The sequence below is a fragment of the Ursus americanus genome, chromosome 11, assembly GCF_024610735.1.
Source record: "Ursus americanus isolate L20-20 chromosome 11, mUrsAme1.1.p, whole genome shotgun sequence".
In the NCBI taxonomy this organism is placed as follows: Eukaryota; Metazoa; Chordata; class Mammalia; order Carnivora; family Ursidae; genus Ursus; species Ursus americanus.
The window spans coordinates 75678209-75704033 of NC_142137.1; the positions used below are offsets into that span (position 1 = coordinate 75678209).

General features: G+C 47.6%; 1 protein-coding gene across 18 annotated transcripts in view; it reads right to left on the reverse strand.

Annotated features, from left to right (window-relative positions):
• WDR27 (WD repeat domain 27) overlaps positions 1 to 25825 on the reverse strand; it is a 169085-nt gene that overhangs the window by 127739 nt on the left and 15521 nt on the right. For all 18 annotated transcript variants that reach the window (XR_015726188.1, XM_087865709.1, XM_087865711.1 and 15 more), the window contains 13 exons: positions 20473 to 20614; positions 16981 to 17105; positions 14478 to 14591; positions 13410 to 13461; positions 12092 to 12162; positions 10211 to 10328; positions 9118 to 9238; positions 7812 to 7915; positions 6734 to 6801; positions 6419 to 6540; positions 5911 to 5993; positions 2417 to 2495; positions 1352 to 1429 (listed from right to left, as the gene is read on the reverse strand). Coding sequence is in view for 17 of the 18 variants with exons in the window: in XM_087865709.1 (XP_087721835.1) it covers positions 1352 to 1429; positions 2417 to 2495; positions 5911 to 5993; positions 6419 to 6540; positions 6734 to 6801; positions 7812 to 7915; positions 9118 to 9238; positions 10211 to 10328; positions 12092 to 12162; positions 13410 to 13461; positions 14478 to 14591; positions 16981 to 17105; positions 20473 to 20614 (1277 nt within the window). In the remaining variant the exon portion in view is untranslated. The remainder of the gene's footprint in view (positions 1 to 1351; positions 1430 to 2416; positions 2496 to 5910; positions 5994 to 6418; positions 6541 to 6733; positions 6802 to 7811; positions 7916 to 9117; positions 9239 to 10210; positions 10329 to 12091; positions 12163 to 13409; positions 13462 to 14477; positions 14592 to 16980; positions 17106 to 20472; positions 20615 to 25825) is intronic.

Sequence of the window (25825 nt, forward strand, 5' to 3'; positions counted from 1 at the left end):
GGCCCACTGCAGGCACCCGTAGCCTTAGGCAGGATCTGCTCAGTGTTCATCCTCAGCAACTGCTTTGGCAGCCTCTGAGCAGCAGCAAGGTCGCGGGCCTGGGCCAGCCGGGGGCACAGGAGGCCAGGCCCCTCCCCGGCACCCGTGTGGCCTCCACAGCCCTCCACCTCAGTCTAGAAGCACCGTCAGGCGGCGCTGCTACGCACTTCGGGGAATGTGGAAGGGCGCTGGGCACACAGCAAGGGCAGAAAAAGTGGCTGTGAAGACAGGTTGTTGTAAAAGCCGGAAGTTACTGGCGACAAGTCACACATTTACTCCCATCGTCAGAGGCCGTACAAGCTGGAAAGACTGGCCTTGCAAGCCTGCCCCACAGCCAGGCACCGCCATCCCTTCAAGTGAAATTTAGTGGGAGTTCAGAGGAGCCTTTCCCTGAGGACACTCGCCTGCGTCCAGGATGTTGTTTGGGGCCCTCCCCTCACTGAAACCCCTCCACAGAATGCCGCCCTAGGCCAGAAACACATCAAAGACCACTGGCTCCGTCTGGACAGCTGGGCTCTCGTAGGAAAAAGTCACCAACATGGCTCTTGGTGCTGCATTCCGTCCCCAACCACTGGTCTGGGTGTCACAGGATGTGAGAGCACCTGCGGGGGTCACATCCTTGCCATCGATGACTCACTGATACAGGAGCAGCAGAGAAGGGCAGGAAGAGCATTGGGCATAAGAGAAACATCACAAAACTGGGTAAAACCAGTGTTCTGCAAGTGACTGCTCGCGCACAGACGTGCTGCAGATGAGAGCAAGTGACATTTCAGCACCATAGCCCGGAACCTCTGTCCAGATGAGGTCACCTCCAAGTGTGGGACTGAGGGTCCTGGAGGGCCCCCCTCCTTCCCACCCAGGTACACGGGGCCCGGGGACCGGCAGGACTGGCCATGGTCCCGCACGCAGTGTGCAGCACCCACGAGACAAGAAGGGCGTCCAAGTCCATGCGCTCCTCTGGAGCCTGCCACCCTGGGACTCTTCCATGCAGTCGTTACCTAACAAACTCAAGAACGACCCATCATCGACTGCAACGCTTTCTAAAACAGAACTTTAACAAAACAAATCTTCCTAAGTTGTTAAGGTGGTAAAAACAGCAGACTGTCTGAAAAAGGATTAATAAGGCAGAACTGAATGTGACCAAAGGACATGTATATACCAGTAATGAATACACACTGTGTGCATACGTGCCCGTATGTACACACATACTTACAAGGTCGTACACCTGTCTGAAACAAATTCACGTAAAGTAGTCAAAGGGTCTCTCCAAATTATGCTACGTTTACTATGAACGGGCAAACTGGTTACTTACCACCTGTGACCGTCTCTTCGAGGTAAAGAGCGCTCACCGCTGCTCCTGGTGTTGGTCTTTGGTGAGAACATAGCTATGCTGTGGAAAGAAAACATGTTACTCTCAAAGATTACAGGTCCAAGCTTCTTAAGAGACCTGTATTTTGCAGCAAAATACACACATAAATTTAAAAACATTCACTGGGGCGCCTGCGTGGCTCAGTCGTTAACCATCTGCCTTTGGCTCAGGTCATGATCCCAGGGTGCTGGGATCAAGCCTCGCATCGGGCTCCCTGCTCAGCGGGAGTCTGTTTCTCCCTCTCCCACTCCCCCTGCTTGTGTTCCCTCTCTTGCTGTGTCTCTCTCTGTCAAATAAATAAAATCTTAAAAAAAAATAAATTAAATAAAATAATAAAAAAATAAAAACATTCATGCTTTCAGTGTCTCACGCTAGAAATACACGAAACATTCAATTACTTCGATTGTAGCAACTATCCTCCCACTTCTTTATCTGCAGTCGCACTCTTGTGACATTGTCTGCTTTCGGAGGATGAACGTACAGAATCACAACGGAAACTGAACCTCATCTGTGGATGCTACTTGCGAACCTCCTCAGGAACAGAAGTGAAGTCACTGGGAAGTCATGCTGAACCCTCCCCTAATAAAATCAAACTACCGAGTATTGGCAGTAGCTGAACAGTTGCCTGGTACTGGGCTGTTTTTCAGGTGAAGAAACAAGACCCCAGAGACGCTGAGACACAGGTGCTGAGCCGCAGGGACGCACGTGGGACAGCCCCACCCCCACCCCACACCTGCCTCCAAGCCTCTCGGAGCGAGCGGCACTCTCTGCATCAGGCTGTGCCCAGGGCCGTCAGGACGAGGCGCAGGAGAGGGTGGCCTGGCCCTGGGCCACGGCTGGGGGCTCTGCGTTTGCCGCAGGATCCGCAAGTCCCCTGGGTGCTGAGGAGGGGCTGGGGCCCGGATGAGGGAGGACAGCAGCCACAGGAGGGTGGGAGAAGAGCATGCGGGTGCACTGAACCCTGCCTCCACGTCCCATCATGAGCAACCTATGAGCCCATTTACTCACTGCGGTGTGGACGCATACCCAGACGACCTCACTTGGCTGTGGAAAACCAGGGGCTGGTCCTTAACGGCGCTCCGCACAGCTGCGTAAAACGAGTGTCAAAAGTAGCGAATGTTGAACATGACAAGAACAAAGTTCCTTGAGAACAGAAAAGTTCACACAGATGGAGTGAGCTTATTACCTATCAACTTAAACGGTTTCATATGATGATAAACCAACCACTACCAGCCAAGAAGTTTGCAGCGAGGGTATTAAGAGGATAAGAGAACAACGAGAAAATGTTTTTCTCATCCCTCAAATGATACTGAACTGCAGAACGTTCAAGACCACATATTTCAAACCCTCTGGATGAGCACGCCAGCTCACGTTGTAATAAAACGGGCCTACACAAAGCCCTATATGCGTAACATCCTGTCCGTGGGACACCAAAGACCGGCCATCAGGAGCAACTCGCTCCGTGAATCTGTGACAAATACATCTTTGCTACAAACATGAATAGCAATGATTTAAATTAACCCAAATTTCTCATTTATACTCTTATTTATCATTAGAATAAAAAGAAAGATAAATCACTAAAACATAATTACGTCAGTGCCTTTTAATGGCGATAAGACTTATTACCCGATCTTTAACGCAAGTCTTCCACAACACTGCAGACTGATAAAACTCTGACATTGCATGAACTTATCGCAAATATTCATAAATCTCAAAAATTCTCTCAGATGAAATTAAATTCTGCCAAAATTATTTAATCTTACATACATTTAATACTTGGTATCCAATATAAATATTCTGTACAAGACTATAAGATAACTTTAGAAAAATGGGTAATTGTATAATACTGAGTTATTTTTTAAATACTTCCTTTTTTTTTTTTTAAACAAAGAAAGATAGTTCTGTCTCTGGCGCTATTTCGAACCTAATAACCTGGACCATATTCCCATCAAGAACCAAGTGAAGCTAACAAGCAAATCGTTAAAATGACACGTATGTGACCAAGAACTGAGGACGCACCCTGGCTTACACAAGGCAGGGCCCCCCCGGGGGGGAAGGCAGGTGCCTCAGGGGAGATCTGGAAATAAAACTGCACCCACAGAGGACCAGAAAACCTCTCTCCACCTCAGTGTCAACTGAAGGAGAAAAAAGTCTCCAAGAAAAAGGAAGCCGACACGAGAATATTTGTAAGACCAGATAATAAAGTTACAGATGCATCAGTGTACTTGATTATGAGAAGGTCTTGAAACTACTAGATTAAGTTCATAAATATGTCAATGCATATTATTTAATAGTTGCCCTAAGCACTAAAGTAAAACAGTTCTTCACCACAGGTATTTCTTATTTCTGTTACGCTTTCTGCAAGTAGAGGATGGAAATTTTTAGATTACAGGACAGCTATAAACCAGTCATTTTCATTAATTCTCCATACAAATATTTTTTAAACAAGATATCAAACTGTCATAAAAATCAACACTTTGAAATTTCACGGCTCTCTGGATACAGAGAGATTATCATTTCTGTAATAACCTTACTATCTATACAATCGTTCTTATCAAAGGTTTTGCTCTACACGTCATTTAGCTGTGACACACGGCATATCACATACCCCCATCTGAATAAGATGGTCCACACTAGCAAAAACTGAAAAACATCCATTTTTAAGGGTAAATCTAAATAAAACACATGCAAGAACAAAAGCTAAAGAAATAAGTGAGTTCAGTAAAAAAAAAAAGTAGGAGAAAGAGTCATGGGTCTCATTTCACAACAGACCCCACACGAAGGCGCACGGTACGATCACAGCCCTGAGGCGTGAAGCCGCCCACAGGTGGCGGACGGACACAGCGGGCCACACTCGCAGGGAAAACACAACACGTCACTAGCCGCGTAACACGGAGATTTCATCCCCAAGTAGTTCTCTCTGAGTAAAAATATGTTTACGATTTCAGAATACTCTTCCAACTGTTAGCAATGTAATTCATATTTGTTAGTCACAAGTTTTCCAAATAATTTTAATAGAAGCACATACATAACATTCAATTATTTTTGGTATTAAGAAAATTATTCAAAAAGACTTTTTACATTATGCAACAATATGAAAGTACTTAGTACCAATTAGCTGTATACTTAAAAATGGTTAAAATGTTAAATTTTACATTATATATGTTACCACAATAAAAAATATACACAAGAAACAAGAAATAAATGAACAAAACATGTTTTTAAAAAGAATATGAAAAACAGACTTTTACCACATCGATAAAGTATAAGATCATAATATACAGCTAGAAAAGCCTCTCCACTTTGAGTAACACAAGGACATAGGATGGACAATTCTTTCAGGAAGCTGCTATTTAAATAAGGATGGCAGCTGACTTCCTGCTGAGCAATCCTCCCAGCTGGGTTTTCAGACTGAGCGGGAGGGAGAGATGGTGCAGGATGGGTCAGAAGAGGAGGAGGGAGCAGCCGCTCAGAGACCCAGGAGGGCGGGGGGCGGTCATCTGATCCCCAGGGGACCTGGCCACCGGTGACCTGTGAGTGTGGCAGTCAGGCACTCTGTACTATGTCTTCCAATAGGATGGTCAAGGATTTCAGAAGGTCTCGTAGAGAAGGGAGGGGATGGCTGGCACAGGGGCCCTGAGCAGGACAGGATCTGCAGGAGAGGAGAGCCTGGAGGTCCTAGCAGGGGGGCATCCCCGTTCCACCCAGTCCTGCAGCCTCCAGGAGCTGGGTCCCTCACCAGAGATGCAGATAAAAGCAGACTGACCGAGCACCTCTATTGTTTTTTAATTAGGTCAATAAGAGGCTTGATAAGACTGATTAGGACATTGGGTTGGTCACTGAAGGGAAAAAAAAGATTGATTATCAATGATTCTTACAATGGAAACAGATGGAATGTAATGAAGTCCATCATCTTAAAACAGAAGTTAATTTTAAAATCATTTCTTTGTAAAAAGCAACATGTGAATTTGTTTTCTGCTTCTAATAAAACAATGAGAAAAATTTTTGAGACAATCAGGAATAATTTATATGGGCTGGCTAATATAAGACACCAAATTGGTTTTGATATAACGGCGTCACAACTAGTTAAGCAAATGTCCACATGTTTTAGAAATGCATGCTGAAGTACACGGGGGAAAATAACATGATGTTTGCGATGTGCTTGAAAATTCTTCAGCAGAGAGGCAAGAAAAGATGACTCCCGTGATAATGACTGAGCCTCCACGGGGACCACTGCTCTTCCCACCACTAGAGCCATCAGCATTTTTAAATGTGTTTGAATTCCTATGAATTATACCCAATTCAGGAAAAGAAACATCTAGCACATTCCCTACCACAAACAGCATGTAAAACATATGTGAGAGGCAGAGGAATGAAGGAACACTGGAAGGGAGGACACACTGGATTTTCATGCTGACCAAGCAAGAGAATGGTGCCCCCAGCGCGGGGTCGAAGAGCACCACCAGCTTTGCTGCTGACAGTCCCGAGTACATCATACTAACCCGACTGTCTCTGCGGGGCCGGCTGCGCCCTGGTTTTCTCAGCACGTCTGCAGTACAGTGGAGAGGTGGACAGGACATGGACACTAAGGAAGAAACACAAAGTGCATCAGGAGAGCAAACTCACATACCGGCCTCGCAGCAAGGAAACGCACATTTTAAGGACAGTCACAAGCGATTAATAATTCATGTACATACGGGCGTGCAATGTTTGGAAACAATCAAGCTTATTCTTACCCTTCTAAGAAATAGCTTTTAATATTTTTTATAAAAGTGCTATTTCATAATTTACATTCTATCCTGAAATACAACATTTTGCATTAAAACAAACTATGAATCATTTGGTTTTAAACAAGATAGAAGCAAAGCCATGAGCCATCATTTCTTTCAAACAGGGTTAGTACAGTTGGGAGTTTACTAAACTTCACTTTTCTTTCTTAAGATCAACAGGAATCAAAGTTCTACCAGCTGGTGAAGTTGCACATGAATACCCTACGCAGGAAGACGGTACCGAGGCAGCACGGACAGGTCCCTTCCCACGTTGTGCCTCTGCTGAGACCTCACCAGACCAGCAACATGGATTTCCAGCATGGCGATCTTACGGCCAAACAAGGACGTGAGTAAGCAGATGGCCTGCACGGGACAGTCAACAATGCACACACAGTTATGATGACCTTAGTAGTTACGGGATAGCTGCACACGGCACTGTGTGCTTCATCAACATGCTGCCTATGACATCGCGACCCGTAAGCCAACCGTACGGTCCCCTGCGGAGTGAAGTGAGAGTACAGGACAAGCACAGAGAGCTACATTCTGCAGGACTCACCTTCTCATCACCGGCTTTGCTCTTCACTGCACAGGACCCGGCAACTTGAATGCTGAGGCTCCTGAAATCTTCACCAGCAAAGAGAAACAAACAAGCAATGTTGACAGGGTAAGTGGAGGGAACTACGCACTCACTGACGCACCTGCACACACAGGCCTGTGCTAGGGGCTGGCATGTCTTGAGGAGCAAGGCCCTTACAAGAGCCCTGAGCCCAGAGCAGCCCGAGACATGGAGAAGCAGGCGCCCACAGAGACCACAGCCACAGCGTGCAGTGTAGCCACGGGGGAGCCGGGAAGAATACAGTCCCCGGGAGCAGGTTCACGTGAACCTTCAAGGGCGAGCGGGAGGAGAAAGAGAAGCTCAGGCCAGCAGAGGTTTGGAGGGCTCAGGCAAAGTCCCATAAGTGATGGAAAAGGCACAGTGACTTCCCATGAGGAGGGAGGCATGAGCTGGCCCAGGCTAAGAACTCAGACTTGTCCCCAAAGCCCAGGGGCCTCAAAAGAGAAAGAAGGGAGATTGCATTTACAGGTGACCCTGGCTGTGGCACACACAGGGAGGTTGGGGAAGGCAGCCTTAATCATGCCTACATTTCTGGCAGGGGCAGCTCAGGGCATGGTGGTCACGGAAACTGAGGACGGGAACCAGGGTTGGACAGGAGGGCGCCCCCGCTCAGTTCAGACAAGTTGAGTCTGACTAGCTTGTGAGACCATCCAGCCACCCAGTCACGGTGTTAAGTCTCCAATGGGAAATACTGACTGACGGGATGGACTTAAGAATCCTTGGTGGGAGCTTGGGACAGACATGGGAGTGCCGAAGAGAACAAGTGCTCCTCAGAGCCCTGCACGCACGCAGAAGATGGGAGGACTGGGGACCAAGGGGAGGGAGACCCACCAAAAGGTAGGAGTGGACTCAAAGTGTGTCCTTGGGATCTTGAGCACAGGGGCTGCCTGTGGCCCGTCTGCGCACTCTGATGACTAGGCCTTCTACACCGAAAGGGTCACTCTCTCAGATGCCAGAGAAAAAGATTAACTTAAGTTACACAAAATTTATATCAACAATGATCTAACTTTGATCTTACCCTTGTAATGTAAAACGGCTTCCAATTCGAAGTTTGCCAAGTTAAATATGAATAAGCCAGCTGAGCTTCCAATCCACAAGCATGTGGTATTCTCAGAAGACAGGCTAATTTTAAAGGAAAAAGAGAAAATGCCCAACGGGTCCCCCTCCTCGGGCTCCCATCCCACAGGGTGCCACCAAGCAGGCCCTCCCCAAGCTCTTGGAGGCGGCCAACTCTGGACATTTATGATCTATAACTATCCTCGACAAAGCTGGAATTTCGGGTTTCCTGGACACCTGCTGTCTGGTGAAGACAAGTACTAAACAGCCACAACCTGATCCCAATTCGACTGTGACCTGCAAGGTTTTTCCTTTCTCTGAGGCCACAGGACTCTGCTCAGGTGGGCGTCCCTGAGAGAGGGGCAGCGCGGCACCTGAGGGTCCTGCCACACGGTGTCTAGAAAGGAAGAAAGCAGCTCAACAGGAAACAGACCACAGTAGCAGAGCCCATGAGAGGGCAAACACAGCTCTGCTTTCTCTTCTTTTTTTCGATGTACAAACTAGATAAGTGTTAATAAAGGGACCAATAAGCCTCCTCTGGCTGTGCCAGACCTGGGACTCTGAACCACTCTTGGCACCCTCTCTCCTGGCTGCCCCTCTGTCCCCTGGAGCCTCTGACCACCCTGACTTCCTGGGCTCATTCTTGGGCCCTCGCGCTCCCCCAGCTGTCCCCAAGTCGGCCAAACAACTCCGTGTGCCCCCCAGGGAGGAAGCCTGGGCCCGATCCTCAAGGAGCTCCGGCACAGGCCATTTCAGATGTCTGTTCCCATGCAGCCTGAATCCAGGGGCAGATCCAGCAGGGCACTTGTGCAGAGACTTGGCCCAGAGCATGGCCGCCTCCCCATCGCGATAAGCCCCACCTTGTCCAGAGAGACCAGAGGCTCATCCCCCATTGTCCCTAGAGCTTTCTGTACTCAGTAGTAACAGCCATCATCATACATTCTGAAACGACTGATGGAGGGCACAGATGGGGGAGGTTTAGAAGGAGTTATGATTACATCCCCCTTTACCTTATTACAGAATCAAGATCTCCCTAGACTTTGGTGAGCAAAATTAAAAACAATTTCATTTCTTTCATTAAACAGACTTAAAAATAACTGACCAAGTTTATCAACTTTAAGACTTAGAATATGCAAACCTAAAAACACTAATAGTCATTATTACTTAAATAGACAAAAATACTTTGGCTTTATTTTAATCATTCTTAAAAAGTGAACCTAACTTAAGAGGAGTTCCTCAGTGGCACTGGCCAAGTCCATCACACTCACCCCCCACACTCGGCACGGAGGATGAGGGACAGATCGCAGGGTGCCAGCCCCAGGACAGGGAGGCTTGCTTCAACCTCCTCTCCTTTCCCCAGCCCATCTGTGCAGGTACGCTGACTCTCTCCTAGGAACAGAATTATTGATAATCTGAGCATGGGATTAAAATGGTCAGGCGAGTTAAAGGCAGACAGCTGGCACACGGGCTGTTGTAGCAAATACACGTGGGCTAGAGTAACTCAGGTCAGATCACAAGTCAAGGAAAATGCCAGGCTTACACGTGATGAAGAACACGATCATAAACACAGCGCAGACCCCACAGTGAGGCCCATCGGGAAGAAAGGTGGAGTCCCAGGCACACCTGGAGTCTAACTGTCCCTAAAGGAGGGTCAGGCTCACCTAATAAACGGCGCTTACACAAGAGGTAACGCAAGCGGAGACTTAAAGCATTAGGAAGAAAACAGATACATTGGATAAAGGTAATTTCTGACCTTCTTTCAACAGAAATAGCTTAAAGCCATCTATGAAAAAAAAAGACACAAACAAAAAGAAAGGAAAAAACACCTGTGCTGTAACACAAAACTTAGTGGACGGCACGTGCCCACAGGAGTAAGAAGAATCCCCAGTGTTTTCCAGCAGCACGTCCGCTCCTTTTGTGACAAGGTATACATATTAGAGCAACCGGTGAGGAAGTGAGGCGTGGCCACGGGGGGAGCAACTGTGGGCAGCGGGAGAGGATTCCCGCAGAGAAGGGGGCCGGCCCAGGTAGGCTGGGGGCCTCTGCACATGACAACCATCCAAAGCGGGGAAGCAGCTGCCCTGGGTTGGGGGGAGGCGTGCTCTCCTGATCAGCAGACCTCACCCCCTGCACACAGCATGAGCTTTGCTGCCACCCCACCCCACCCCACCCTCCCTCACAAGAGCCCTCTGGTGCTGGTGCGCGTCTGAGGTCAGACACTAGATTTCTCCCAGTAAGAGCTGTCCCTGCCACGTGCTCCCTCCAGCTCGCGTAACACCGGACCCTGGCAGGCTGCTCAGGAGCCCCATGGGCCGGGGCCCTGTGCGCAGGCGCCCTGTGGGAGGGTCTGCATGGCATTACCTGGCAGGCTGCACAGCCTGGACTCAATCCTCCTGGAGAAACTCTCTCTCTTCTTCTTTAGGTCAACTCGTGTCACACAACGATAATGATGTCCTTCAACCAAACTGAAGATCCAAAGCTGGAAAAACCAACAAGGCACAGACCGCAAGTCTGCCATCACAAGGCACAGGTAAACACACTGTACAAGCCCAAGGAGAACAATGGGTCTGGAGCCGGAGACAAGACCCACGCAGCCTGACAGCTGCGGACCTTTCCTCTGTGGGTCTGACCCTCCCTTTCCCTACCATCCAGAGCCTTCCCGGCACCACCCATCGATTCAGACCCCTGACGTCAGGTGCAGACACAAGCTCTGGTTTATAAACCACTGCCCAAGAAGGCACGCGCTCTGATCCCCACTGACGCCAGGCCAGTCCCTCTGAACCCAACACCACGAACACACAGCTCCAAATACAACGGGCACGTCACCGGGCAAAAAGACAGTAATAGCAGTCACCTTTGTCAAAAAGAATAAAATTTCTGTTTCCAAAAATGCATCTGTGATATTGTGATTTGTAACTAGAAATACGTATTTTTGGACTTCCTCCCTGTTTCCAGCACAGACCTCTTAAAACCCCAGGAAACTTCCTAAGTGTTGAGTGACAAAGGTGTCTTTTGTTGTGTTAATGAGGTGACTTTAGGAAAGCCCCTAAGGGTGGGGGCAGGTTGTCAGGGAGCCAATCACGTGATCAGAGGCTCTGAACTTTCAGGCCCACACCCTGACCTCCAGAGAGGGGAGGGGGCCGGGAATGCAGTTAAGGATCGATCGCCTGCGTAAAGAAGCCTCTGTAAAGTCCCACAAGTACAAGTACGGGGTTCAGGACCCTCCCGGTTGGTGAACACGGTCCCAGTCCACACCGGGAGGGTGACCCTCCCCGACCTCACCATATGTGCCTCTCCATCTGGTGCCCGTCTGTGTCCTTTATCACATCCTTTAACAGACGGGTCAACTGGGGGCGCCTGGGTGGCTCAGTCCTTGAAGCGTCTGACTCTTGGTTTCGGCTCAGGTCACGACCTCAGCGTCCTGAGACCAAGCCCCACATTGGGCCCCCAGCTCAGCACGCTCAGCAGGGAGTCTGCTCTAGAGTCTCCCTCTGCCTCTGCCCCACACGCTCCCGCATGCGCTCTCTCTCTCTCAAGTAAATAAGTAAATCTTTTTAAAAAAACAGACTGGTAAACTGGTAAATAAGCGTTTCCCTGAGGTCTGTACGTCGCTCTAGCAAATCAGGGGGTGTGGACCCCTCCAGTCTGCAGCCAGCTTGCACAGAACCGGGGTAACCGGCAGACCCACTTCTGTGGTTGGCGTGTGAAGGGGGCGCCCTCTCCTGGGACTCGGCCCCTCACCTGTGGGTGAGATCACAGGACACCCCGTTGGCGCGCTGGAGAGCTGCCCGGTGTGGGGGGCACCCCACGTGTGCGGTGACCCGAAGTGTCAGAGGCGAGGTGTTCCGTGTGAAGGGAAAGGACACTCACACGGGAGTGAGAACTGTGTTATTTCCTAACAGGATATCTTGCCCAAATTATCTCAACAGCAACTTTTTTAAAAAGAACAATAGCCATGCTTTGTGAATACACCTGAACTGCTCACCTAAAAAAACGTTAAGTTTTGAAAAAAAAAAATCAAGTATCTTTAAATTTTTCAAACTATATAAAGCTGGCTCTTCTGCCGTTGTGGGTGGCGCATGCGAGTATGAGCCCCACCCAATGCCCAGGCCCCAAAAGGAGCAGCCCAACTGCTGGGGGGAACAGTTTCTTCCAATCAGAAAGAATACGAGGGGGTGTGGAAGCAGAGACGCCTCTGCAGCCGTTCCTTGGACCCGGAACTGACGTTTGCCCTTCCCTCACCTGGCCGTTGGCACATCCCGTCACCAGCTGCCAGTTCTCTGCATCAAGGACGAGACTCAAGAGAGGGGAGGCTATGAACGGAATACACAAACATGTATCTCTAAATACTTACACTGAAAAGTATCTGAGTTTTACTTATAATATTTTTTTAGTCAAGTCTGAACTATCCTGAAATAACTTCTTCACCAGGAAATAGCAACCGTCAGTGCATACACATTTTGAGAACCTGCGTGTGTGGTGGGGGGAGCGGAGCTGTCCCACATAACAGCCTGGGGGCAGCTCCCCGTGGAGGTGACAGCCTGACTGGCACAGTCCATTCATGCCACGAGCCCCAGCAGCTCCATCACCCACACTAAAAAAAGCACTATTACACAATAACCATTAAACTTGCAACAGAAGTAACACATTTATAGGATTAGTCAGGAAAACAGCAATTAAATGATGCCTACTATTTAAATTGTTGCCTAGCATGTCATTTAGAAGTTATTCTGAATCTAAACCGTCAAGAATTTGGAAGGAAAATTAGGATAAATGGACATTTAAAAACACTACATGTCCTAAATAAACTATAAATGACATCAAAATCAAGTTAGTAATTGTTTCCTTGACAGTCAAATAATTCCACAAATTAATTTCAGAGAAATAATTCCAACGTAATTCCAAGAAATGTGCTTTGTCCCTGAGATTGACAGCTGTATTCAAATTGATAAAATTTCCTACTTGGCACATGGATGAGTGATGTCAGGAAGAATGCTGAATCTCTCGGAAGACAACAGTATGTGCATGAGGTCACAAGGTACCCACACGTTCACTAAGCTGTATTTTTTGTGATTCATCCCCAGAAAGGGGCTCCCTGTGCAGCAGAATGTGCACCAAGAGCACGGGAACACCAGCCAGGAGATGTCTGGAGACCTATGTGACCTGTTGCAGGGACTCACCGCCAGACACACAGTTTGAGCAGAGGGCACAGTCACCGAGAGCTCAGGGCTGTACAGAACTTTCCGCCTAAGCACAGCCTCTGATCCACGCGGCAGACATGCCCCGCGGAGGCCTGGCGCCATGCCTGTTCCTGGGGAGAGCAGAGGTGGGCAGCACATCTCTTCTAGTGCACCAGTAAGCCTTTCAGACTGCAAGTATATGCTTAATTTTAAGTTAAAAACTTCAAGAAATGTACCTGTTAAGTGAATCCTTACAACGTGTAGATGGGAGGGAAACCCTCACCCTCTTGAATGTGACAACTCCAGCTTACAAACAAACACTAGAAGAACTTGACTCCACGAAGCCCACTGACAAAACACACATACAAGTTCTATGTTACCTGTTAACACTGATGAGTTGTAGATTAATGATCCCACATGATGATCCCAAACCTTTGGAAAGACACATGTTTCTTTAGAAGAGACTGAAATTTTTTTCTGATCTACAATTCTGATGTAGCCTGAACTAATACTTCTACTCGGTTACAAATTAATTTGTGTGAGTTACCTAAAGGAGAAAATAATAAAATAGGTATATAAATAACAAAACTGTAGAAACACAATAAAAGACTTCAGAATCATATGGGAAAAAAGCTAACATTTCCAGAAGTAAGGATCCATGGGTTTGGAAGAGCCAAGACAGGGCTGCAGACATCTCCAGTACCCAACTGACACTGTGCAGGAGAGGTGTGCCGGCATAGTCATTGCCGCCTAGCTGTCAAGTGCGAGTGCATGTTTCAGACTCACTCTAGTGCTCTCCACACTCACCTCCCATTCTCAGAAACCCCATGAGATGACGGGCACCCTCACTGCCATCCAGACACAGCTCATCTGTTCGCAGCAGCTGGAGGGGCTGGGGCTGGGCCCGAGCAAGGGAAGCAGCATCTGTGAGGTCCGGTCTGCTGGGCAGACACTTCCAGACGACGCAGGAGGTGTTTCAGTCTCTCTCCTCTCCCCCCCTGCAGGTGTAAACCACCCGTAACTCTTCTTCCAATTACACTGTACAAGTCCTCAAGGATAATAATCGTGATGCTAGCTGACTGGGAGCTGGATGGGAACAGAGCTGGCATTTTAAATTATCTTCTTCTTCAGCTCGATTTAGTTCTGATTGAATCCTCTGATATTGGAAAATGGCTCTTCTGCTCTGGGCCCCCAGGAAACACTGTGGAGTAAATTAACATTCTAGCTCCGCAAGGTCCTGGATTTGAAGAGGAGGGTCCCGCAGCTGACCCAAGCCCACCTGGGAATGTTGGGACACACCCAGCTGACACCTCGGGCCAAGTTCAGGACAGAAGTGTGGTAGAAATAAAATCACGTGTATGTGGTGACCGCAGACCAGAAAGGCCTGCCCAACTGTGTCCACAGTCCTCTGAAAAGCAGCTAAAGTACTCCAATGCCAATGCCCTTACCTTGAAGCTTCTGTCTTCAGACACTGAGATAAGGATATGTGTTTGCCACGGACAGAACTCGGCTGCAGTCACGACGCCCCGGTGACCCTGCAGCTCAGCTAGTGTAGACCGGCTCTGGGAAAATTTGTGAAGGACGATCAGTAACTAAATGTTCTGGCAATTGTTGTTATTAAGAAGTTACATACATCTCACAAAACAGTCTCTGTTAAGCTCTATTTTACATAACTCCCTTTTCCAAATGTGAAACTACCTGTCTATAAACCTAGAAGTTAAAATTCAGGGGCGCCTGGGTGGCACAGCGGTTGGGCGTCTGCCTTCGGCTCAGGGCGTGATCCCGGCGTTACGGGATCGAGCCCCACGTCAGGCTCCTCCGTTATGAGCCTGCTTCTTCCTCTCCCACTCCCCCTGCTTGTGTTCCCTCTCTCGCTGGCTGTCTCTATCTCTGTCAAATAAATAAATAAAATCTTTAAAAAAAAATAAAATAAAATAAAATTCAGATGGCTGAGCTGAGAGGGGGCACAAGCTGCCCAGGGACAGGTGCACGGCAGTTTTAGAGACGAGCGACCCGAGGCCGATCCCGAGCAGAGCCACATGGCAGGCACGGCTCACGGGGCCCTCCCATCTTCCCGTCCACATCCTATGTGCAGCCCTGAGGCCACTCTTCGCTGCCAGGACTGCCCAGAACAGCTCTGCGGGGGTGGGCAGAGCGTCCTAAGATCAGACGGGACAGTGTTTCTACTACTACTGAGCTACCCTTTCTCCAAAGCCCTTGAAACCTGCTCTAGCCAGGCAGCCCCAGAAGACAGTGTCACAAGCCAGAATCACATAGCACGGCAGAGAGATGGTGGTGACCAGTCACCCCAACAGACGTCCCTGTGGAGCTCCGGGCACCTGGGATCAGGCCTTCTCTTCAACCCCGCGGCATCCAGTCAGACAAGATCAAGATCCCCTCACACACATGCAGGAAAAAATACATACACACCTGTAGCCACACTGCAGCTTAACTAAGAAGTAAGCACTTAACCCTCCAAGACTTCCAATAATGTAACCCGAAACCCCTGACAAGCTATCTTACGTCTCTTATCACCAGATGATTAAAAATACAAGGTGGGGTCATAATATGCACAAGAACAGGGATACTCTCCAGACTGGATGTTAGGAAATGCATATTTCTGCTCCCTCTAATGTCTGGAATATGAAAAAGCCCTTGTCTATTAATAACATTGTATCCTGGAAAATACCTTCTTTCCTTTCGGTATTTATGGTCATGTGTTACATTAGTTTAAGTGTTCTGCATTCATTTAAAGTCTCTCAAAGCAAAGTTCATAAACTGGTCACTACCTACATGTTCTGTCGAAAGAACTACAACACGTCCCGTACTTGCTGGCAGCCCACGCGTGTTCGGTAAGCTACTTTCCCTCAGTAAATCCCACAAGCCTGCTAAGAAACATGCGAACAATGACAGGCCAGCCGTACACAGTCCGGAACAAACATCTGCCCCCTCACTTTCCATGTGCGTGGTTGAGGCCTGACTCAGGCTTGTCATCTTCTCTTTCTGGGACATCTTATCTTCCTTCTGATGCTGACAGTGCTTCGTGTCCTCCCGGCTCACCTGCGTTCCTTCCCCCACAGCTGGTGAGCTGTGCTCTGTGTGGTCGGTGCCTGAATGGAACACTGAACCCTAGGACACTTTCCAACACCTGTGACCTCACTTACAATGTTAGCGCTTTAATCTGCGTGAGCCTCAGTTGCACAATTTGGCCAAAAATCGCATGAACACAGACACGTACGCTCCGTGCCCCAAACTGCCTGCACACAGTAAACCGACCATCAACTAATCCTCAATTCAGATTTTATGCCTGACATTCTCCCTAACCCAGATTTTTTAAGTAGATGTGGCAGAAAATTCCTCATAGGCAAATAGCTTTGTTAACTGCATTCAGAAGTTAACAAACAGAAGCCAAGGCCAGGGCTCAGATGATCTGTCTCCAAAGTAAGTCTCAAGCAGAACGTGAATTCTGAGGAAACGGGAGGCCTTCCTCACACCCCCGGCCCCACTCCTGCTCTCTCATGCCTGGCTGAGCTTAATGGGCTCCCGCTTCCTAGTCAGACGCGAGATTTAGAAGTTGCAGAGCCTGGAAGAGGAGACATATTCGCTTAAGCCAACCCAAGTTAAGAGGTAGGTGAGAAAAGTCCAGTTTTTGACAGAAAGCAAGCTTTGAAAAGAGAGATAAACAAAAGCACTGTGCTGGGAGGGGTTGGAGAGATCACCAGAGGAGGAGAAATCAGAGAAATCAATGTTTGACCAAACACACTTGCTTAGCAGCCTGAAGCCTAATGTCATGGACTGGGGTTATGACTGACATAAAACAGCAGCATCTGATTCAGGCGGCTTCCCAAGTGCAGTAAAGTGTGTCTTCCTTCACCGCCCAGTTAACAGTACTGCTGATAAGAGGCAGGTGGGGCCCCACTCAACTGCACGCGGGCAGGCATCGAACCTTACCTCAGTATCCAGCATGAATATTTGCTTTCCAGCACACACTGCAGCCACACGGTCATCCGGGCTCAACCTCAAACACAGCACCTTTCCCAGGAGGGTGCCCACGACAACCCCTCGAGGAGTCAGCCCTAGACAGAGTGTCAGTGTTAGTGTCAGTCTATCAACGGACTCGACAACCTCAGCCCAACTCCACAACAAGCCACAGGGAGGCTCTGATCTTGTAGCTCTATCCTCCAAAACCACATGCAGAGTGACGATGGGCCTGGATGTGACTTTGGCTCCTTGCGAGTATGAAAAACATCAGTGTGAACAGTTCTTCTGGAAGTACATGGAATGCAGGGATCATCCGTCACAAAATGACTTGGTGTCATCACAGATAATGGGTCTCTGGGAAGGCTGCATGTGCACACACAATGGGGGTCATACAAAATCGTTCACGGTCCCAATCCTTCCTCCTCCATGACCACACCAGCTCCCAGCTCAGCGGTGTGAGCTGCTCGGGCCCATGTCAGATAGGCAGAAGGCACAGGGTGCCCATATGAGCCTCCGGGGCCTCTCTACCCCCATGAGGATGTCTCCAGGCAGGCCTGCAGGTCCAAGGTGACAACACTAGCTGACCCGCAGCCTCAAGCAGGTTTCCCTCAACCAACCCACCATGAGGCAGGACTCGGCGCCACTGTGGATGGGCCCTGTCCAGCAAGGTCATGTCACCAGCGAGACCGCAAACTACAGAACGGGAGAGGCACATACATCACATGGAGTTCTATCTTGGCTAAAATCCCATGGTCTCATTCCATGAGTATTCAACAAGTACCTGCGCTACCCCAAGCATCTCCCTGGGCACCCGGGACAGACCAGTGAACAAAGAGACAAAATCCTGCCTTTGTGGAAACCTTACCTGGGGTACGGGGTGGGACATTTAGGCACCAATAAGCAAATTAGGTACAATGCTAGAAGGAAGTGAACACCGTAAGAGAAAGCAAAGTGCAAAAAGGGACTAGGGTCCAGGGTGGTGGTCGGAAGGGCCCATGGCAATGGAGACCCTGAAGGATGTGGCAGAATCTACCATGGTCCTGAGATGGGGCAGCAGATGCAAAGGCCCGGGGGCAGGACCGGGCCTGGGCTGTTCCTTGAGACTGGGGCTTCGGCTGGGGGTTCCGTAGCTTTGTCAGTCCCTAGTCTGCATGAGGTGGGAAGGCACTAGAGGGCTCTGGGCAGACGTGTGGCATACTCAGACTCCAGTTTTCCAGGGACCCCTGGCTGTTGAGTTGAGAGCGCTGGGCAAGGTGAGCAGGAGGAGCCAATGCAATAACCCCGCTGAGTGATCTCAGCAGCCCGGACTGCAGGGAAGCAGTGAAGACGGGTGTGAGGAGTGTCCAGAGTTTGGTTACGTTTTGAAGGTAAAGCAGACAGAACTTGGGGTCAGTTGGATGTAGAGGTGTGGCGGGAGGCAGAAGCACAGTGGTATGATTTCTGACCTGAGCTGCTGCAGGGAGGCGGGAGGCAGGAGGCAGGTAGGGGAAAGGCGATCAGGACAGGTAAGCTACTCTGCTGTCAGACATCTGCGTGGGGATATCCAGGCACAGTTCACACATGAGACCACAGTCTGGAGGGAGGACTCAGCAAGAGCAGTGGTGGCAGCTGTCAGAGCCTGGTGTCATCACCAAACGAGCGATTTTTGATGGGAAAGAGGGAAAGCCCATATTCCAGTGTGAAGAGGGTGGAGAGTGACAGGGAGCCAGCAAAGGAGCCTGGGGACAAGTGACCAACAACAGCCCCAGGTCACAGTGCATTTTCTAGTCCAAGTGCAAAGGCAATCATATTGGACAGGAAGATGTAATCCAGCGCACCTGCCATAACAGGCATGGAAACCAAGCCTGGCAGTGCTGCGTCCTGCCCAGGCCCCTGCAGCTCCCCTGGACGGGGGTGGACAGCTCACCCCGGCCCCACTGCTGGAGCTTCGGGACACAGGAGCAGCTGCAGCACACCGTGCCGTGCTCCAGCAGAGCCCCGGGGCTGTGCCCCAGGGCCAGCTTCGACCCTGTCCCTGGACCACACCACATGGGTCCAAGTCCACATGAGTTCTGAAGAGTGCAGCCCTTTCCCATGTGGAAGGCTGCTTATTTACAAAGACCTCTGCAGGGAGCAGATAACGAACATGTGGTTCACTGCACACATGTATCCGTGCGTACCTATGTTCACGTGTGTGCATGTGCTGCACACACATGTACATGCTTCTGCATCATGTATACTTATGTGCATATATACATGCACGCGTGTAGTGTATGCGTGTACATGTGTACACTATATACACACAAGTGTATGGACTACACACATACGTTACTAGATGCATATATGTGTGTGCAGTATATTTACTATATTTACATGTGTGTGTTGTGCATGTGTGTCCATGTGTGCTGTGGACGTGTGCTGTGTGTGTGTACACGTGTTGCCGTGCACGTGTGCATGCACGCTGTGCTTATGTGTGTTGCTGTGCATACATGTAATTGTGTGTACATCTGTGTGCTGTGTGTGTATACGTATATGTGTTCATGCAGGTGCTGTGCGTGTGTGTGCTGTGCGTGTGTGTGATGTGCGTGTGTGTGCATGTGTGTGTCATGCATGTGTGTGCTGTGCACGTGTGTGCATGTGCGTGCTATGCGAGTGTGCATCTGTGTGTGTGTGTGCTGTGCTGATCCACTGACCCTGGGCATTCAACTACAAATTACATGAGATGAGGTATAAACTACTCCACGTGCTGCTGCCTAAGATCCCTTCATGCCTGTTTTCTGGAGCAATCCTACGAATTCTCAGTGTAACCAATTACATGGAGCCCAAACTCCTTAATGTGGTCCTCACCTCACTTCTCACCTTCATCTGATAAAACTCTCTAACATCACCATGCTCCCATCCTGTGGGCTCCTTCTCGGCTTGGCCGACAGGTTGAGCTCTTGATACAGACGGCCCGAGCACACACCGAGCACGGTGCCACTGTCCAGCACCAGCCCTTCCATCCAGCTCCTCCTCATGTTCCAGCTCAAAAGTCACCTCCCCAGAGATGACACCACGTGAGTGCATTCTGCCCACACCCTCCGTCGACCCCTCGCCTGCCTTCTCTACTGTGCTCCCCACAACTCATAACCACTTGCTTGCCTGCCTAATACATGTTTGCCTCTCCTCACTGTCTGTAAGGAAAGAATATTTCCACTTGCCTACATGTTTTCAGAGTTTCACAAAAAACACAGGTTTCAAAATAACAAAACACGGAAGATTAAAACTAAGGAGCCTATCATGTCAGCTTCACACACAGCAAAGGTCAGTAGATCTGAATGCCTGGTATGCTTCCCCCAAAGAACGTCCAGCTTGGACATCTATCTGGTTTCAAGGTTAAAGGAGTGAAAAATTCTCCCAAGCCCCCTTACGTTACCAAGTTTATTTAAGGATGAGTTATTCCCTTTGTACATTTCTTTAAATATATTTTAAATGTTCATTTACCTTGAAGTGCTTTCTGTCTGCATTCATCTAGACTCCACATTATAACATAATCCCGTGATGCGGAACAGATGAGAAGTGGACTCACTGCATTTCCAAACGCCACAGCAGTAATTGGCTCATGGTGTCCTCTTAGGGTCAGAGGCTGAAAGGGTTAACAGAAACAAAACTATTATAAACTATGGATACCATTTAAATATAAACAAACATAACAGCATCATCTCAAACCTAAGAAATCAAATGGATTGAATTTTTCAAACATACTTATTTCCTATATTCATTTATAATTCATGTATTAAAATTCCTATAAACATACTGCTCAGTTACTCTCTCAAGCAAACCCTGTCACAGCTACTCAACGTCAAGAATCACACTAGTCAAGTGAGGCAGGTCCTCTCGCTCCTCCACGTCCTTGCTAGTTAGTAATTAAGCAAATGTGAATCGCATCTCTGCTACGTGCCTGAAGAAGTAACAGCTGTGTGGGACGTTGAAGGGTAAGGCAATGATGACGGATCCCCAAGAGGAGGGGAGCACTCGGGTCGCTGGGAGACCAGGTTCGTGTCAGAGGCTGCTGATGCAAGCAAGGAACACGGTGAAGCTACAGAAAGGCTGGGCACTGTGTACGGAGTTCTGACAGGGTGCTAGGAAATGGGAGGCCAGCGAGAAGGTACAAGCAGAAGAATCTTTGACCAGACTTGTTCTCAGAACTGTGACACTGCTGCAAGCACAGAAGAGGGACCACCGTGGGCACACAGTGGGACCAAACATCCCAAAGCAAGTACAGTAAAAGCTGAATGAGGGTAGCAGGGATGGAGATGGGAGGAGACAGAGAACTGAAGACTCTGTGACCAGTGGACACTGAGAGATGGGGGAAGGGACAGAAGCAAAGATAATCAGTGTTCCAGGTTGAAACCCTGGTGAATGGCGGCCTAAAAAAGGGGGAATGGAATCAGGAAAGAACACAGGTTGTCTAGACTGTGTTACGTAGGTACTTTCAAGCTGACAGTCAGCAGACAGTAGGCACTTTGACATGAGAGCCATCACTCAAACACGAGAACAAGGAGAGCTCTGTCTCTGGTCGTGGCAGCCAGTTCATCTGCACCAAACTCCTGATGAGAATGACAAGAAAGCGGGGCAAAATTTGCCAAGAACATACAGATACACTTTTAAGACATCAGAGAGCAATGAAAGCAACAAAGAATTAAGAAAGGAGCAGAAGGAAACAGAGAAGGGACCCAACATGGGAGGCCATTCACCCATGAAGACTTGTCAAATGGCAGCTTTCTGCCAATTCCAGTAAAGGCAGTCGAAACCTGAGATACTTATGGGACTAGGGGCACAAAAACAGTATAATTAAATGCATCTATTTTCAGGTACAAACAGAACTATCTCACTGGGAAAGGGGAAAAGAATTCCACTGCCTGACAAAGTACTTCTGAGAACAGAGCCGATGGCCTTAAGGTTGAGGACTCCATGCATTTTTTTCCTTTAAAATAATACAAATAGATTTTAATAAATTTCTGCTTTAAAAAAAGCATACTGCCTACTAAGGTGGTAGGGAAGGGCATGTTACCAAACGCCCAGGCCTAAAGTAGTGATACAAAGGGCCAGGCCCAAGGAGGGAAGGTGAACGGGCAACAGAAGAGGGCTCACAGGCCCACCTTCGAGTTCTCATAATCCCCAACTGGATTAGAGTGACCTGGGATTGCACGTGCCCTCAGCCAGCCAGCTATCAGAAGAAAGCATAAATTCTGCAAGAAGTTAAGGTCACCCAGAGCCCCAAACTAGCTACGCACTTTTTTCATATATAATGTCCAGCAGTCAATCAAAAATAATCAGGTATTCAAGGAGTAAAGACCATTCAGTCACAAACCAAGAGAAATATAGAACCATGGAAAACACCCACCCACAGATCATCCAGATGACCTTGAAACCAAACCAGAACTGATCCAGACTGCAGAATTATGAGATAAGGATATTAAGACAATAATTATAATTCTATTCCATATGTTCAAAAAGTTAAAGAGGTATAAAAAATCAGTAATTAATAACTTTCCAAAACAGAAAGCATCAGACCATGATGGATCCACTGGTGAATTCGACCCAATATTTAAGGAAGAGATTTTACTAATTCTCTGAAAACTCTTTCAGAAGACTGAATAAAGGGGCGCCTGGGTGGCTCAGTCGTTAAGCGTCTGCCTTCGGCTCAGGGCGTGATCCCAGGGTCCTGGGATTGAGCCCCACATCAGACTCCCTGCTGAGGGCCTGCTTCTTCCTCTCCCGCTCCCCCTGCTTGTGTTCCCTCTCTCGCTGGCTGTCTCTCTCTCTGTCAAATAAATAAATAAAATCTTTAAAAAAAAAAAAAGACTGAATAAAGAAAACAGAGGGAAACACTACTTTCAGAAGAAGCAGAGGAAATACTTCCTTATTCATTCTATAAGGCCAGGATTACCTTAATATCAAAACCAGACAAAGACATCACAAGAAAATTAAAAACCAGTATCTCTCACGAACATAGATGCAAAACTCAACAAAATATTCAAAATGTCAGCAAATCAAACCATACAACGTATAAAAAATTATACACCATGACCAAGCAGAATTTGGAGATTTACTCCACGTATGCAAGGCTGGTTGAACATTTGAAAATCAATTAATCCATCACATCAACAGGCTAGAGAAGAAAAATCACATGAAAATATCAAAGAATGCTGGGGTGCCTGGGTGGCTCAGTCAGTGAAGTGTACAACTCTTGATTTTGGCTGGTCATGAAATTGAGCCCTATGTCAGGCTCCGTGCTGGGCCTGGAGCCTGCTTAAGATTCTCTCTCCCCCTCTCCTTCTGCCCCCCCACATGCGCTCTCACTCTCTCTAACAAATAAACAAATAAATAAATAGAAATAGTAGCTGCTTCACAGTACAGTTCATCTGAAAAAAAAAAGTAGAAAAAAGCATTTGACAAAATCCAACAGCAATTCATGATAAAAACTATCAGTATACTAGGAATGAGGGGAACTTCCTCAACCTAATAAAGAGTATCTACAAAATACCAAAAGCTAATGCATGAAATGGTGAGAGACTACAAGCTTTCCCACCAAGATTAGAAACAAGGCAAGGACATCCCCTCTCACCACTCCTTTTCAACATTATACTGGGAGTCTTAGCTAATACAATAACACAATAAAAGGAAATAGAAGGTATAGTGACAGAGAAAAGGGAAATACAACTGTCTCTGTTCATATGTGACATGATCGTCTATGTAGAAAATCCAAAAGAACTGGCAAAAAACTCCTGACCCTAAGCACTTATAGCAAGGTTGCAGGATACAAAGTTAATATACAAAATTCCACTGCTTTCCTATATACCAGCAATAAATAAGTGGATTTTGAAATTAAAAACACAATATACCATTTACATTAGCACTCAAACAAATGAAATGCTTAGGTACAAATCTAACAAAATTGTGTAAGATCTCTGGGGCACCTGGGCGGCTCAGTCAGTTAAGTGCCCGACTCTTTTGGCTCAGATCATGATCTCAGGGTCGTGAGATTGAGCCCCGTGTTGGGCTCCGTGCTGGGCATGGAACCTGCTTAAAATCCTCTCTCTCCCTCTCCCTCTGTAACCCCCCTCACACATGCTCACTTTCTCTCTCTCTTGCTCAAAAAAAAAATTATATAAGATCTCTATGAGGAAAAATAAAAGTGTTGAAAGAAATAAAAAAATTAAATGAATGGACAGATACCCCATGTTCATGGACAGAACGAATCAATATTGTAAGATGTCAGTTCTTCCCAACTTGATCTATAGATTTAATCCAATCCCAGTCAAAATCAACAAACTGATTTTAAGATTTATACAGAGGCAAAAAACCCAGAATGGCCTCACAGTACTGAACAACAAAAACAAAGCTGGAAGACTGACACTCCCTGCCTTCCATTATTATGAAGCTACACTAATCAAGATTGTACAGTACTGGCAAAAGAGAGGACAACCAGATCAATGGGAGAGAAGAGAGAGCCAGAAACACAGTCATATGAACTTTGGCTTAGGAACAAAGGTGATACAATGGAGAAAGCTATAAACTCCTTAAAAATAACACAGGAGAAAACCTTAGATGACTTTGTTTGGTGATGACTTTTCAGATAAGATACCAAAGGTGTCTTATGAAAGTAAGAATTGATAGGCTGGACTTCCATTAAGATTAAAAATTTCTGCTCCATCAAAGACATCATCAATAGAACGAGACAAACCACAGATTAGGAGAAAATATTTGCATAAGACATATCTGATAAAAGACTATTTCCCAAAATATACAAAGAACTCTTAAAAGGCAACAATAAGAAAATAACCAAGTTAAAAAATGCGCCAGAGACCATCACAGACACCTCACTAAAGAAGATATACAGATGACGGGTGAGCAAACTGCACGTCGTCGGGTCATCAGGGAGATACGGAAGACGACGACAATGACGACACTGCGTCGACGACACTGCACACTACCAGGGTGACAAGCTCCAGAACACCGACACTCCCCGTGCCAATATAGATGTGGAGCAGCAGGGACTCTCACTCATGGCTGGGGGGATACACAATGGTACAGCCACTTTGGAAAACAGTTTGGCAGTTTCTTACAAAAATATTCTCATGCTCCTCAGTATTTACCCAAAGGAGCTGAAAATGTATGTCCACTCAAACCTGCACATGGATGTTTATAGCAGTTTTACTCATAACTGCCAAAACTTGGAAGCAGTAGGTAAATAGTTCAACTTGCTGCATCCAGACAACGGAATATTGTTCAGCACTAAGAAATAAGAAATATTTCTTAAAGAAATAAGCCATCAAACCATGAAAAGACATAGAGGAATCTTCCATGCATATTGCTAAGTGAAAGAAGTCTGAATCCACACACTGTCTGATCCCACCTACACAACACTGTGGAAAAGGCAGAACCATGGGGACAGTGAAAGATCAGCTGTTGCCAGGGTTGAGGTTGGGGAAGGGAGAGATGAAGGGGCAGAGCACAGGATTTTAGGGCACTGAAATTCTCTGAATGATATTCTAATTGTGGACACATGTCATTACACATTAGTCCAAACCCACAGAATGCACAACACCAGGAGTGGTTCTTGAGGTAACTATGAACTCTGGGTGATAATGTATCAGTGCAGCTTCGTCAGTTGCAACACATGCACAGCTCTGGTGCGGGGTGTTGACAGCAGGGGAGGCTGTGTGTTGCAGGGAGCACAGGGGGTATACAGAAAATCTCAGTACCATCCCCTCAATTTTGCTGTGAACCTAAAACTGCTTTTAAAGTCTTGGGGCGCCTGGGTGGCTCAGTCAGTTAAGCGTCTGCCTTC